We start from the raw sequence: 16,597 nt of genomic DNA, 5'->3' as shown, positions 1-16,597 counted from the left end.
ACACAGCTATTATACATTTTTCTCTTGAGGGATAATGGCAACCTGCTGTTCATGATCTGAGAATGCCTGCCAAACGCACCCCAGCCCATTCTTATTCTTCTGATTATTTCCGTCTCATGATCCGGATCCGCCGTCACTACCTGCCCTAAGTAGATGTATTCCCTTACGACTTCCAGTGCCTCGCTGCCTATTGTAAATTGCTGTTCTCTTCCGAGACTGTTAAACATTACTTTAGTTTTCTGCAGAATAATTTTTAGACCCACTCTTCTGCTTTGCCTCTCCAGGTCAGTGAGCATGCATTGCAATTGGTCCCCCGAGTTACTAAGCAAGGCAATATCATCAGCGAATCGCAAGTTACTAAGGTATTCTCCATTAATTTTTATCCCCAATTTCTTCCCAATCCAGGTCTCTGAATACCTCCTGTAAACACGCTGTGAATAGCATTGGAGAGATCGTATCTCCCTGCCTGACACCTTTCTTTATTGGGATTTTGTTGCTTTCTTTATGGAGGACTACGGTGGTTGTGGAGCCACTATATATATCTTTCAGTATTTTTACATACGGCTCGTCTACACCCTGATTCCGTAATGCCTCCATGACTGCTGAGGTTTCGACAGAATCAAACGCTTTCTCGTAATCAATGAAAGCTATATATAAGGGTTGGTTATATTTAGCACATTTCTCTATCACCTGATTGATAGTGTGAATATGATCTATTGTTTAGTAGCCTTTACGGAATCCTGCCTGGTCCTTTGCTTGAGAGAAGTCTAAGGTGTTCCTGATTCTATGTGCCATTACCTTAGTAAATATTGTGTAGGCAACGGACAGTAAGCTGATCGGTCTATAATTTTTCAAGTCATTGGCGTCCCCTTTCTTATCTATTAGGATTATGTTAGCGTTCTTCCAAGATTCCGGTACGCTCGAGGTCATGAGGCCTTGCGTATACAGGGTGGCCAGTTTCTCTAGAACAATCTGCCCACCATCCATCAACAAATCTGCTGTTACCTGATCCTCCCCAGCTGCCTTCCCCCTTTGCATATCTCTCAAGGCTTTCTTTACTTCTTCCGGCGTTACCTTTGGGACTTCGAATTCCCCTAGACTATTTTCTCTTCCATTATCGTCGTGGGCGCCACTGGTACTGTATAAAACTCTATAGAACTCCTCAGCCACTTGAACTATCTCATCCATATTAGTAATGATATTGCCGGCTTTGTCTCTTAACGCATACATCTGATTCTTGCCAATTCCTAGTTTCTTCTTCACTGTTTTTAGGCTTCCGCCGTTCCTGAGAGCATGTTCAATTCTATCCATATTATACTTCCTTATGTCAGCTGTCTTACGCTTGTTGATTAACTTAGAAAGTTCTGCCAGTTCTATTCTAGCTGTAGGGTTAGAGGCTTTCATACATTGGCGTTTCTTGATCAGATCTTTCGTCTCCTGCGATAGTTTACTAATATCCTGCCTAACGGAGTTACCACCGACTTCCATTGCGCACTCCTTAATGATGCCCACAAGATTGTCGTTCGTTGCTTCAACACTAAGGTCCTCTTCCTGAGTTAAAGCCAAATACCCGTTCTGTAGCTTGATCTAGAATTCCTCTATTTTCCCTCTTACCGCTAACTCATTGATCGGCTTCTTATGTACCAGTTTCTTCCATTCCCTCCTCAGGTCTAGGCTAATTCGAGTTCTTACCATCCTGTGGTCACTGCAGCACACCTTGCCGAGCACGTCCACATATTGTATGATGCCAGGGTTAGCGCAGAGTATGAAGTCTATTTCATTTCTAGTCTCGCCGTTCGGGCTCCTCCATGTCCACTTTCGGCTATCCCGCTTGCGGAAGAAAGTATTCATTATCCTCATATTATTCTGTTCCGCAAACTCTATTAACTCCCCCCTGCTATTCCTAGTGCCTATGCCATATTCCCCCACTGCCTTTTCTCCAGCCTGCTTCTTGCCTACCTTGGCATTAAAGTCGCCCATTAGTATAGTGTATTTCGTTTTCACTCTGCCCATCGCCGATTCCACGTCTTCATAGAAGCTTTCGACTTCCTGGTCATCATGACTGGATGTAGGGGCGTAGACCTGTACAATCTTCATTTTGTACCTCTTATTAAGTTTAACAACAAGACCTGCCACCCTCTCGTTAATGCTATAGAATTCCTGTATGTTACCAGCTATGTTCTTATTAATCAGGAATCCGACTCCTAGTTCTCTTCTCTCTGCTAAGCCCCGGTAGCACAAGACGTGCCCGCTTTTTAGCACTGTATATGCTTCTTTTGGCCTCCTAAGTTCACTGAGCCCTATTATATCCCATTTACTGCCCTCTAATTCCTCTAATAGCACTGCTAGACTTGCCTCACTAGATAACGTTCTAGCGTTAAACGTTGCCAGGTTCATATTCCAATGGCGGCCTGTCCGGAGCCAGTGATTTTAGCACCCTCTGCAGCGTCGCAGGTCTGACCGCCGCCGTGGTCAGTTGCTTCGCAGCTGCTGGGGACTGAGGGCCGGGGTTTGATTGTTGTGTTCATATAGGAGGTTGTGGCCAAGTACTGCACCAGGGTGGCCAATCCTGCTCTGGTGAGGGAGTGCGTTACCGGTTCTGGTCACCGGGATCAGGCCACACTCCAGGCCTGTTTGTGCAATTTTATCAACACGCGGTTCTTTTTTTTTATTTTATTCCAGTGGAAAATTGCCGGCACCGGGATTCGAACCACGGACCTCTTGCACGCGAGGCGGGTGTTCACCTCTACACCACCGCTGCACCTCGTGCACTGAAGCACGCATACTGCCGAGCATGGAAGAATGCGCCAGAAAGACAGTGAAGACGATGATCCGAGTAGCGCTCGTGTTGTTGTTCTGCCATCTAGTCTGCAGCCATCTCTTTCTATATAAATTTTGTAAATATAATTTCCTATCCCTTTCGGCTACTCTCATCCCCATGGCAATATCATGCCCTTCAGAATTAAAAATGTGGCCACATTCCAACCAGGAGAGGCTGTTCTGACCAGGTGAAGTGCTGTAGTTGACAAACTGTGTGAAAAATATAAAGTGTCATGCATTCAGTGCGATAAAAGACATGGTGGGAACACCACAAGTGTGTGCGCTAGAGGCCTCTCAATGTTGTTGCCTCACTAAGAATGCATCCTGTCGTCCTCTCAAACTTTAAGAAAGTCTGTAGGTAATTTAAGGTTTAAAAACACACCGCCTCAGAAGACTAAGCTGCCGATTAATTTTCCTCTGTTCAAATCGCACATAACACATTGTCACTTGGTCTGGGAAACGATATTCTCAAATTAATAATGTTGCAACAACGTGTGCTAAGGGCTACTGGCAATGTAGTACCTTCTTTTACTCCCTCAGTACTGCTATACTCAAATCTGTGTGTCAAATCTGTTATTCTTTGCTTTTATAAGTTGCCAATCAACAAAAAATTACCTTTTTAGATGAAACTGCTAATCTATTCCCCTGTCAGACAGCAAATCTAATGCCATTTCAAAGGAATGACATTTGTTGAAGTTAAAAGGTCCCTGAAACGTTTCGGCCAAATTTTGTAGATGCGCAAGGTACAGCTACAGTAAAACATTCGTGCCACAATTTAAGTTAAGCATCTTATGTTAAGAGAGCTACAGATGATTACAAGTTACCCTCCACCATAGCCATGCTTTTTCCTCTCAACTTGTTCACCGAGTGATAGGGGATAAGCTCTGCCTTCAGTGGCTCTGCGTCATGACGTGAACTCGTGTCATCTACTTCTGGTTGTCTTGGCAGCATGCGAAGATTCTCCATCATTTCTTAACCTCTCTTGACCTCCTCTCCTCCTTTCTTAACCAAGCCTCTCCAAATTACACCAGCTTTGTTCTTTGTTTGCTTTCTTGATTAACCCCAACGGATCTCAGTGCTGCAGTCCAGTGATGGAGATATCAATATGGGTCTCATATTTTGGATAATGTCCATTGATGTTATTGGCGATATAACACTGTGCTAACTGAAATGCTGATATGTGGATGTTTACACTGTCGTGGCCACGGGAAAATCGGTAGTTTTCGGGTGGTCTAGGAAAAATTTCTTGCCACAGGAGATACTTGATATTAAAGTGTATGGTATCAAAGTGTAGAGGAAGCAATTACCTTTCCAATGGTATTAATTTCAAACAGCACATTTATTAAAGATAGTATGACAAAATTTTGAATACAAAACAATTGTAACTGAAATGAAAAAGGTTATGAAAAAGGTTGATAAAAACATCAATGCTGCTTTGCACAAAATAAAACTAAAAAAAATTCAAAATGCACATTTTGAATACAAGGGCCACATGCAATAATCCTGCCAAATATATATGTATACAAAACTTTTTTAGATACATAGGAAAGCTTTAGCCCTAGTGAATCACCATGCGGCATTCCGGAGCGCGATGCCAAAATCCACTACCGGCCATCTTTGTGCACAAAAGTCCACTCTCTACATGGCTGCTGGTCATTAATTTTCGTCCCCTTGGAGATAGAACTCTGACCTTTAGAACACGCTGGATATACTTAAATCAATGCGTGACAGCGATGAAACGGTCCAAGATGAAAGCAAAAATTACCGGTGGATGCCTGCTGACATCCGAAGCAGTTTGACGCATTTTCACCATCCGGACTAAAGCCTCGTCGTGTGTCACCAATCTCGCAGGCATGCGAATGTTACGAGAGATGAGGCTCGGAGGCGCAGGGCAGCACAGCAAACAGATTTTTTTTCACTCAAAACTCGATTGACTAAAGAAGAACTCAATGAAGGAATAATGGTAACCCTTATGTAACACAAACATGTCTTTATCCCCGCCTACGATAGTCCTTGGCATTTTCTATGTGAAAGTCAAGCAACCCTAGCCTATGGTTGCGACGCTATCAGAAAGGAGCGTTCTTATAGACTTTTGTCGTGGCACTTCTGTGTCCGATGCGCCTCGGATCTTCATCATAGTCGGTGCTCTCGCCGACTCCGTAAACATTGCTCCTTTGGTGTTGGCCAGTCAACTCGTCCATCCCTGATGCCTGTGTCCCAAACTCCGTCGGTGACATGGCACCCCAGCCTCACTGGTTAGGCATAACTCCGGGTTCCACTGCTACATCTTCTTTGAGTGCTGACGAGATGCCCCGGAGACTATCGTACATGCTGGTCTGCCTCTCATGGCAGTGCCCGGCACTGCCATGAGAGGTTCCAGCAGGTCCAAGGAGCCTTACTCAAATGTTGCCGAGGTCGACGGCCACACCCTGGATCGCCAGCTTTACAGGCTCGACCGAACCTCTATGGCTCCCGTTGCCAGTGCGATGCTGACGCAACAACCTTTTCACATTTTATTTATTTAGAAGACAACTCACTATACATACAAATACTTCTTATGAAAACTGTGACCTTGCATTTCCTTTTGTAAGAAAAAAAGCATCAACGAAAAGAAAATGCTGATCATATATATGGCGAACTTTCATCTACAAAATCTACAATACAGCACAAGAACTGTCCAAAAAGCCAAAGCAATAACAATAAACAGTCTCTCTTGGGTGAGCTCATTGACGACGCCGTCCACCGTAACTCTGAAAGTTTGGTCAATGAAAATCTCCTTAAAGTGCTTCTCGCAGACAACACATGTCGGAGTCAACTTTCAGTCCCCCCCTCCCCCTTTTGATTAGCCCCTCCCATACTGTAAGCTGAGCAAGGTCCAACAGCACGCTGCACAGAGATACTTTTTCCGAGTTTGACCGGTAGTCCCCATAGCATGCGTGTTTCATTATGGCCGCATTTCTCTTCCCCGTTCCTGTTATTTTTTCCTCTGTTACCATATATCTACTGCCTTCGTTTATCCATATACTAAGGTATGTACCAGCTCTGAATTGACACCGTCTGTTCACTGTTTTCACTGATTACCATAACACTTCATTTTTTAAATGCTAAATTTCAGACCTAAATTGTTGCCTTAATGTCCACAGATATTAGCCAGACGTATATCACTTTGCTTGTTAGCTAGCAACACAATGTCATCTGCATAAAACAAACCTGGAAGCTGCTGCTGAACTAATGTACCCGTCTGTTTGTATGAGAAACTACACCCAATATTACTTTCCTCTAGCGCTATTTCTGTCCTCAACATGTACATCATAAACAGCAGTGGGGGTAAAGGGCACCCCTGTCTCAGTTCCTTGTTGATATCAACTTTCTCCTTGCTCCTCCTCTCTTCCCATTTAACGCGAATGGTATTTTCTAGGTAAATCTCTCTCAAAAGCTGTATACAATCGTCACCCAAGACTTCCCTTTCCAGAATATCCCACAAGATGTTGCGGTCTACGTTGTCATACGCTCCTGTAATGTCTAATAAGGCCAGATATAATGGTCTACTTTCTACTCTGGATATTTCAATACACTGAGTAAGGACAAATAAGTTATCATCCAAACACCTACCTATTCTGAAGCCATTCTCAAGTTCTCCCACAATGCCATTATTCTCTGCCCATGCTTCTGCTTTAACCCTTTCAGACGCCACTTCATCCCGTTGATTGAAAAGTTGCTTTCACCACATCTCTTGCATCTTCAGAATCGTAGAAAGTGTACAGCTGCAGAATATATTAAGAATTTTCAATTGATTAGCGAGTTTTATCAAGTTTATGAAATTTCTACTCCATGCGAAAACTCACTGCAGGAACACAAAATATGAGAACACGTATTATTTCATGTTTTGAAAAGCTTGAAAAGCACCTATCCAGCCACTTCAAAAGTATGCCTGGTGCACGACATTGTAACAAACTATGAAAGAAGTGAACCCGCTACATACCACATACTGACACAGAGTAAAAACACCCAACCATCTACTTTCCCACTCATTTTGCTAAAACATTCTGCACGTTATTCAAAATTGCAGCACAGTTCCAATAATAAGTGTTTCAAGATGTATGAAACACATATTAAATATCATTACTTTCATCAGTGCTTTTGCTATTGATGCACTCTCCTGCTGTGCACAATTGTGTAGACAGCGTCTCAAAGGGTTAATTTGATTGCCTGCATTGCTAGCCTGTATATTACCAGTGTAATGGTCAACGGTCTATACTAGGGAATTCTATCTTTCTCCCCCTTACCTTTATAAATTAAGTTCATTCTACTTTATTGCCAAATGTCTGGTTTTTTCCACGGCTTTTACCAGAGCTTCCTTACTTTTTGGTCCTACTTCATCAATCAGCCTGACGGGAACCTTGTCTAGCCCTTTGGCGGTGTGCTTAGGAATTTTCTCTTCGGCTTTCTTCCAGTTGAAATTTGTCAGCACCCGCTCCTTTTCCATCTGGCTCTCTTTCATGCTCTTTTCTTCTTCAAATACAACCACGTCGTTGCCTTGGAAAGATACGCCCGTTACTTTTCGGATGTAATTTAATGTCGCTTCCTCTTCCAGTTTGTTTCCATCTTTGTCTAGGATATGTTGTATTGTTGACTTCCTGCATAATAATTTTACGTGGTTCCAAAATATTCTACGTGCCGCCAACTTTTTTTTCACGTATTTCTGACAACCAACGTTCACTTTCACCTTTTATCTTTGCCTGCACCAGTATTTGAACCATAGACTTATTCTCCCGGTATATTTCCCATTTACTGGCCACCTCCCTGTTCCACCAGCTTTTCGGTTTATTTTTTCCTTTCCAACGAACATATTGTTTATCTTTCCGTATTTCCGTCGTTATTACACTTAAAAGCTCACTATATTCCCACTCTTTACTTGGCCATTTGCAAAGTTCTTCCTTGGCTCGTGTGACTATATTTGTTATTTGTTCAGAGTTCAAATTCGGACTGGCCATATTGCATTCCTTTTTCTCTTTCTCAACTACATATCCCATCTACAAAATGATGCGTTTATGGTCACTCCCTATGCTGCTATACCCTTCCTTGTCAATGACCATTTCTCTCAACTTATCATGAATTCCTTCTGTCATCAGGCAGTTATCAATGGTTGATTGCCGGTTTCTCACTTCCCACGGGATCTGCCCTTCACACTTAGGCCCTGTATTCACAATGCCCTGTATACCACAATGACACAAAGCGCCCCCGATGGCCAAAGTTAGAAGGCAGCACTAGCATGGTTGCCTTCTCCTATTGGAAGAACCCGCCGCTCGCCAATGTTATGATCGGCCTGCAGGGGTACTGACCTGCGAACATTTCTCGGCCCGCTGCAGTAGTTTCGATCGTTCTGTGGGCGTGGCGTCCTTCAGAGAACCCGCAACGCCAGCTAGGTTAACCGACCATGCACCTCCTTCAGAGAACTGGCGACGCCAGCGACGTTAACCGACCATGCACTTGCTTTGGAGAACTGGAGACCACAGCAAAGTTAATCAACCATGCGCCTCCTTCGTCGAGTCGACGGAGCCTGCAAGTCAAGCCATGTTTGGCGGACCGTGTATTGTTACCTGGTTTGCTGTCGTCTTCATGGTCTATTTGCAGCAAGAGAGCTTCTCGGAAAAAGGTGTTTTGCGGTGCAGTTTACCTCAGGCCCCAGGATTCGTCACAGTCTGCTGACACTCGTGACGGCTACCTGGGAAGTCAGCTCTGGAATTAAGAGGCGCCAGCTGGGATCAAGCATGACAACCTGGCTACGAGGACCCACTCAACTTGGTGGGTTCTGGGAATCCAAAGTGCATATGTGAGTGTGTGAGCCCTCCCCCTCAAAGGCGGGTCGACTACGCCTCCAACAACTGTGAACAGTCCGATTGGGCGAAGGTTGGACAGCAGTTTTCCCTCACCTAGGGATCTAGGGAGGACAGAGTGTTTTTAAGCAGCTGTGTGCTCGACAAGCGATGTGCTTGTTGCTTGGAGGTCGTGTGCTGTGTGCTTCGTCTTGCACACTCCATTTGGGAGTCATGCTAGACTGTTGAAACGTATCTCATGTTTTAATGCAAATATTGTAAATAAATCCCGTACTCCTAGTTCTCAATGAGAGCAAGTTCCTCCCTACAACCACGTCACAAGCGTGAGTGAGTTGGACGATGGCATGGGCCAGCTAACCCTTATTTCATGCCCGACTACAACCCGTACAACTGGTAGCCAGCGATGGGAAGTCCCTCTCTTCAACATCTAAACCTTACAACTGGTTGCCAGCGATGGGATTGTCCTCCAAACTCTTACACCACACTATCAAGTATATTCTAGGCACTATAACAGGCACGTCTGCTACCTTTGTTGAAAAAGAACGAGAATGGCAGTTGCATGCCATCACTGCTCTGGCGTGCATGTGGGCTCCTAATATCCACATTGACGGGGCATGCCATAGCAAATTACACTTGTGTATTTACGTTTAATCAATTGAAGTGGTGTGACCAATGCTCCAGTGTAAACAAACATGACTGCCACAGCCGGAAACAGCCATCTGGTCACTAGATTGAGAGTAGCTTTCCGTAATTACGCTCTAAGATGGGGCGAACTTATTAGCTTGGAAATGCTGTGTTCAACTAATCTCATTACGTTTTACCGTGTGACAGCAAACAAATGGCATTATGAGTGAACGTAATTCATTGTAAATGACAGTACATTTGCTGTGCGACAGGGGTATTCCATAGAAATCCAGCCAATTACATATCACATCATGAATTCTGGTATGTCCCATGGCTGCATACTAATTATGGGCATTGAAATACACTCTTTCTTCAACTCTAAAAAATCATTATAACTCGTTCATTAAAAACCTTCAAGAAAAATTTTAGTGATGCCTTTTTACAGCACCACAAGTTCAGTATTTTCTTAATTTTATGTTTATTTTGGGAATTCATGTAGTCATATTGGCTGAAAGTACAGTTTGCGATATACTTGTTAATTATCCATATGTATGCCACTGCCCAATATACTTTAGGGAGCTTTGTCAAACCATGATACAGTGGCTTTTTTTTTTTTTCTTCAGCCATGCAATATACATATCGGGAACATATAAAGGCTCAGTAGAGCTTTAGTGACTGTTTCAGATGCAGTCACAGACCCACATTTTTCTCGTGCTAGTACCTAAACACAGCGGATACGATGACGTCGGTGCAAAGCATTAAGACGTTATGCACTATGTTGTGGCTTACACACACAACTAAGCATACAGCTCTCCACTATGACCAGACTGGTGCCCAAACTGTACCTGTTCTTCTCAAGCCTTTCTGCCAACTCGCCGATGGCACTCTCCAGCAATGCCCGGTAGGCACGATTAAGGGCCAAGCAGTTTTCCAGGTCAGTTGGCATCTCAGCAAGGCTCGATCCTAGGAAAAGCAGAAAGGTATGCTGCTGGTGAGGAACACAAGCAGAGCTGGCCCAGCAGCGTCTCCACAAAAACATCACTAGCATTATCTTGCTTGCCTCTTGTGTCGACCATACTGCTCATTCCTGCACTCAAGCATCCATGACTGTGTCAGCAAAGCACCTAAGCTACAATTTACAAAGAATTGTTACAATGATGTGCTGACTAGTGCTTATTCTATCACTAACGATGACTCAAAACCTCTGTAGGCCACAACAGTCGTACCCCAATAGAGGGCATAGTGCAAAAATGTTGGTGTACTGTGATTTTTAAAAATTATGGGGTTTTACGTGCCAAAACCACAATCTGATTATGAGGCATGCTGTAAAGGGGACTCCCCGCAAATTTGGACTACCTGGGGTTCTTTACTGTGCACCTAAATCTAAGTATGCGGGTGTCTTTGCATTTCACCCCCATCGAGATGCGGCCGCTGTGGACGGGATTCGGTCCCGCGACCTCGTGCTTAGCAGCCCAACACCAGAGCCACTAAGCAACCACAGTGGGTTACTGTGATATGTATGCACATTAAAGAACCTGAGGGGTTCTTCAACATGCATCCTTGCCACACGTGCATTATTGTCTAGCGATGCATCTTATTGTGATGGCAAATATACAGCAGTCACCAGCGCTTGGAGGGTAAGCTTGTTTCATATCTTAGAAGGCTACTGGTTTGGGCTAGCTGGTAAGAATTTATGATAAATGTTCCAAAAGGGCTTCTTGGGCAAGTTGGTGCTTAGCTTTTCTAGGTATACTTGATTGTGGCGCGAAATACATCTTATGAAAAGGGACAGAATAAAGAAGGCAGTTGGTGCTTATTTCACGCCACAATCAAGTATACCTAGGAAATGATAAATGTTATTAGCACACCACTTGAAGTGAGGACTAGGAAACAATAGACACAAGCGCGAACTTTCAACTGGTTTTAATGGTCAAACTTCTTTTTTGTCACACTTCTGTATGTACCATATTTTCCAGTCTATAATTTGCACCTTTGTATGAGTCACACCCCCCTCAAAACGGCAGTCTTTCCTGAAAAAAAAACGTACATAAGTTGCGCCATTGTATATGACGCATCTGTTCATTCAGTACGCGATTTAAGAATATAAAGTGACTTTTCACTTCGTGAATGCGAGTCACACGCAAGCAATAATATGGACACTCCAGGCACATTTCTGCTGTCGTGGTCGCCACAATATTCTATATAAAATCCAAGGGTGATAACATTGTCTCCGCGTGCTGTGTGCGGTATGTGCAAGTGAAAGCGTGCAACGGTGAGCCAAATCACGCACAAGGGAGGAAAGCGGGAAGGCAGAGCGGGATTGAGGAGAGGAAGGGGGGGTGGGTGCTTGCATTAAGGTAGCAACTGCATAGTTTTTGCATCGGCGCATGCCATATCTTGAAAGCCATCTGCACATGCGATGACTTTGGAGTCCGTCGACTCGCGGTCGACCTGCCGTAACTTGCGTTACTGCATCGTCCTTGTCACACAGCGCTCGGCAACTCGATCATGAGGAGAACCCGGCACCTCTATAACACGCACACAACCCGTAGCAACTGCCAGAGGAGGTCAACCCAGCATGCTTCGCATGACCATAGCATCCGATCCGATTTTGATGGCAGTTTTCTCGGAAAAAAAAAAACATGACTTGCATAAGTCGCACTGGTGTATAAGCCGCACCGGCAACAAATACAGAAAAAAAATTCGACTTGCAGACCAGAAATTATGGTATAAAACCACTCGACTCCCTACAATTAAGGCCAGTTCAAAGTTTGCACTTGTGTCTGTCATTTTCTCGTCCTTGTTTCAAGTGATGTGCAAACAATATTTACTATGAACTGTTTAATATGGTGCGATTTTACACTGCATTTCTCAAAGCAATGATTTTCGCAAATGCGAACTGCACATTGCAGTTTCACATGCACCAAGTGTAGCAGCTGCTATTTTTGCATATGCGAGCACCTAGCAGAGGACTGAATTATTCTTGACATCAGTTGGCTTTAGTGAAAACAAAGTAAAACTTGGAAACTGTATTCGTGAACGTTTTTTTATGTTTGAGTGCCTTACTTTATCAAAACAAAAATGAAGTAGGCAGGCAGTGACATGTCTGCAAGATCCACATTACGATTGGTTCCCTGTCCTTGCCCGTGTGCGTTTTTGCAGAGTTCAGCACACCAAACATTGAAAAATCGCATGCATGAAGGGTCCAACGGCCAATTTACCACAACTGTGAAAATGCAAGCAAATTCGCACCTTTTGAAAGAGGCTTTAGGTGGTCTCCCGAGATGCGCAGCGTGTTTTGCTACAACAGTTACAAAGCCAAGTGGATGCACACCACACCCTGGTGTTTACACTAGTCAAAGCAGACTGAACAGTTAAATCCAAAGAATATCACACATGTACATGTTTCATACATCCTACCATGGATGTCCTAAGGATATCGCACAAGGACCTTACTGAAGTGAAGCTTTCTTTTCCTCTTCCTTCAACGTTTCCACTGCTGCTGCTGCTATTGCTGTCTTGCACACAGTGTTGGGGGGTGGTTGAGAACGTGTGTAATGTATGTACATGGCAGGGGCATGGGGGAGGTGTGAATCAGACCTTTCCAATGAACTCCGAGGTTCTCACAACAATGCCCTCTGGAGCTCCCTGGCCGTTTCCACAATACCCTCTGGAATTCCCTGGCCATTAACACAATGCTCTCTGAAAGCCTTTAATTACATGTAAGACCCCAGCAAAAGCACTGCAGAAGCTGCAGCACATACCTTTGTACTCATGCACAATAGCGCAGAGGGGAGATAGAGTGGTAGAAAGAGGACACAAGGGAATAACAAAGCCAGCGCCATGACAGAAAGGGTGAATAGGTAAATGTGCTTTGCTAGTGGCAGCTTGCATAGATGGAAGGATCACAGGAGAAGGGAAAGGCCCTGTCAGAAAGCATGCTTCATTTGGGATCTATTCAATAAAAGAAACGCTACTACTAGGCATGGCAAAAGTAGTGGACAAACAGTAAAAGAATAATAATAATAATTCAAATTATGGTACGGCAGAGTTCTGCCATTTCTAAAAAATAAATAATGTGCAGGTTTGCCCATGCCGACAACTAACACAGGGCGTGCGGATGCAAAGTTGAAGCAAGACGAAGTTGAAGCAAGACGACATTATGCCAAGTGGCGGTCCAACAAATCAACACTTCAGCCACGATGGCCCAACCTTGCAAAACTGTGAGGCCATCCTGCATTACGAAAGACCTGGTAGCCAGTGGGCGCTGGTCTGCCAGGGCACGGGGCATGGCAGCTATTTTTTCTATGGCTCAATAAAGAGATTTCTCTCTCTCAGCCATGGTGTGACGAGCCATGCGAGGGAATGACAGTGCTAACATTCTCACAGGCTACGGACAATGGCACACAACACCTCAAGCAAACACGTCTCACTATGTGCTCTGTGTGCCACATAGAGAAATGCAAGCGGTGCACACAAGGTAACAATTAACACCACATCATGGCTGTTGTCTGCCATCAAAATCGCTGCCAAATATTGTCAATGAAAACAAACAGTACAGAAAGCCTTGCTTACACCATTCCCACAGTGTACGGGATCTTCATAATTTTTTGGCATACAGCTGAATATTTGCCCTACAAGAGGCGATGACTGAGTTTCCCAGTAAGAGAAATGTTTTCTCGCATGTTCAAATTATAATACGAAGCTATCATGTCTGCAGCTCATGTGTACATCCTAGTTTGCCAATTTTCTGGAGTAATTTACTCGGAAAACTTATGTTTGTTCAGTAAGTCACTTGCACTCTGCAGAAGGCCTAGAAGAAGGGTGAATTCGCTGCCTTATATAGAGCCAAACGCCTTGATAACGAAGAGACTGGGACCTCCGAAATCGTTCGCAATACACAGGTCACTTTATTATAAAGGTCGTGCAGCGCACCGCTCATAATACGACCGGGAAACAATATTCCCTTCGTTACAGAGGTTATTTCGTTGGAGACGCGTTCATTTAGAGACGCTCGACCGTATGTGCTCTTCATTCGTGGGCGCTCTGCCTGTTGCATCTGTCACACAGCGTGTCCTGCGACCGTAAATAGACGTAATGGCGAACACTGTGCAAAAGGCCCTGACACGTCCGTAAAACGTACGCAGTATGTGCCCATGATTTCACTCGCGGACATGCAAGGGATGACCGCAGGACACGGAAAATGCCGCCAACGGTCATGTGAGGGCCGTCCGTAGGACGTATCCGACACATCCCGAGAATATCTATGTACTGGCAGCGGATGTGCATAACCATAGGATGTCACTATGTTAATTGTCATTGTGACGCTGACAGTTGTATTGCGTGCTGCGTCGCTCCGTGCAGCCTCAGCGTACACTGTGCGAAGAGCTCGAGCGAAACGTTAAACTCAATGCTTCACCTCCGGGCGAAACTGACAATTTCATTATCCATTACTTCAGCGTTTTCTCAATGGCTACGACGCTGCTCGGACGCCACGCGCCCGATACCACCGATGACGGCGCCGTGCCACTGAGAAAACGCAAAAAAAAAAAAAAAGATTGCGTAATGAAATCAATCATTAAAAAATACGTTGGCCTGAGTTGGCCAAAATTAATGCAGAGCCCTCCACTACGGCGTTCCTCGTAACTCACTGTCTGCAACGCTTTCACGCACCAACAAGCGACTCCTCTTCGGCAGTGCCTGAAGGGCCGCATTGGTCCGGTGAAGTGGCGTTACAGGCATCTTCCGCGTAGTCGCAGTTTTCATCCTCGTCGTCATCAGAGACGCCATCGTCGGATGCGAAGTCCTCGGCCACGACAAGAGGACGTAAATCGTCCGGAAGAAGATCGGTAAGCGTCCGTTCACTACCGCTTTCCATAGCGCTTTCGCACAAGCCCTACTCTGGCACAACTGGCTGTTCAATCATTCAATAACCGTCTCCTTCCGCACCGACATACAGCAGCTGGACGGTTGTGGCTGCACCACAAAATACAGAACGATGCATTTGCTAGCGTCTACACGCTCTTGCTTGCTTACTACTCATTTGTGGCATTTTGTGGCGCTTACCCACAGAACACCGGCTCATATGACCGGCTCACAGAGCACCTATGACTGGCTCATAGACTGGCTCATGACCGGCTCCGTAGGATGGATGGATGGAAGGTAGGAGCGTCCCCTTTGAAACGGGGCGATGGCAGTTGCCACCATGCTCAGATTTTTTATTTTGCCTTTTATTTTTATCTGTGTTGTGTGTTATTGAATTTATCGATTTTCTTTAAATACGTCTTCCTACCCTTTTAACCTTTTGTCACCTCTCTTCTTTTGAGCCACCAATCCTCCAATCGCCTTTTGCTAATTTCCACCGCACCTTTATTTACATGACTATCATTATCTCTGAACCCTAGGGCCTCAGGAAGGGTGACTGTGGCCGCATCGACATCGGGGTTGATACCATCACATTTTAGTATGAGGTGTTCCATTGTAGTTTCTACATATTTACCACACACAGTACGTGTGTCTTCTTCTTCGTTAAATTTCTTTTTATAGCTCCGCGTTCTAAGACATCCTGATCTAGCTTCAAAGAGTAGGGCACTGCCTCTTGAGTTATCATAAAACGCTTCCTTCCTGATCTGCTGTTTCCAGTATCGATATAGTTCTACACTATGCTTCTTTTCCATTGAATTTATCCAATTTTTACCTTCCGCATTTTTAACTTGTCGTTTAATGCTCTGTCCTTTTTTGTCCTCGTGTCTGGCATACTTACTGGTTAGCTTCCTAGTTCTTTTCCGCCATTGTGAGTCAACGCTCTTTCTGTATAGGTATTTAAACAGCTTAGCTGCCCACCTGTTATCATCCAATTTCCTCAGACGTTTGTCGTATAGGATTTTACTCTGAGCTTCCCGTGCTTCGAATGATGCCCAGCCCATATCTCCCTGTACTGCTTCGTTTGTGGTTTTCCCGTGGGCACCTAGTGCTAACCTTCCCACAGCTCTCTGATTTACCTCGTCTCGACTGAACCTCTGCCCTTAAACACAGGACCGCATTCCCGAAAGTAAGCCCCGGCACCATTACTCCCTTCCAAATGCCTCTCAGTACCTCATACCTGTTGTAACCCCACAATGCCTTATGTTTCATTATCCCGGCATCTCTTCGCCCTTTTGCTATTAGAGACTGTTCGTGCTTTTCCGTATACATCTGCCCTTTGTTTATCCATACCCCGAGATACTTGTATTCGGCCACTCGGGGTATTTCGTGGCCTTGTATTGTAAGCTCCTGATCAGTTGTATCGTTGAAAAACATCCCACCGGACTTAGCTG

At 44.7% G+C, this 16,597-nt stretch overlaps 1 protein-coding gene across 2 annotated transcripts in view; it reads right to left on the bottom strand.

Annotated features, from left to right (window-relative positions):
• The window catches only part of LOC126539320 (snRNA-activating protein complex subunit 4-like), a 229,024-nt gene extending 213,623 nt beyond the window's left edge, over positions 1–15,401 (bottom strand). For both annotated transcript variants that reach the window (XM_050186115.3, XM_055075534.2), the window contains exons 1-2: positions 14,955–15,401; positions 10,127–10,244 (exon numbers count right to left, since the gene is read on the bottom strand). In XM_050186115.3, the coding sequence (XP_050042072.1) occupies positions 10,127–10,244; positions 14,955–15,159 (323 nt within the window). In that variant the 5' untranslated portion in view covers positions 15,160–15,401. The remainder of the gene's footprint in view (positions 1–10,126; positions 10,245–14,954) is intronic.
• Between the last annotated feature and the right edge of the window lie 1,196 nt (positions 15,402–16,597).

This window comes from Dermacentor andersoni, chromosome 11 (assembly GCF_023375885.2).
Source record: "Dermacentor andersoni chromosome 11, qqDerAnde1_hic_scaffold, whole genome shotgun sequence".
NCBI classification, from domain to species: domain Eukaryota; kingdom Metazoa; phylum Arthropoda; class Arachnida; order Ixodida; family Ixodidae; genus Dermacentor; species Dermacentor andersoni.
This window is presented reverse-complemented; position numbering and strand designations above follow the sequence as displayed.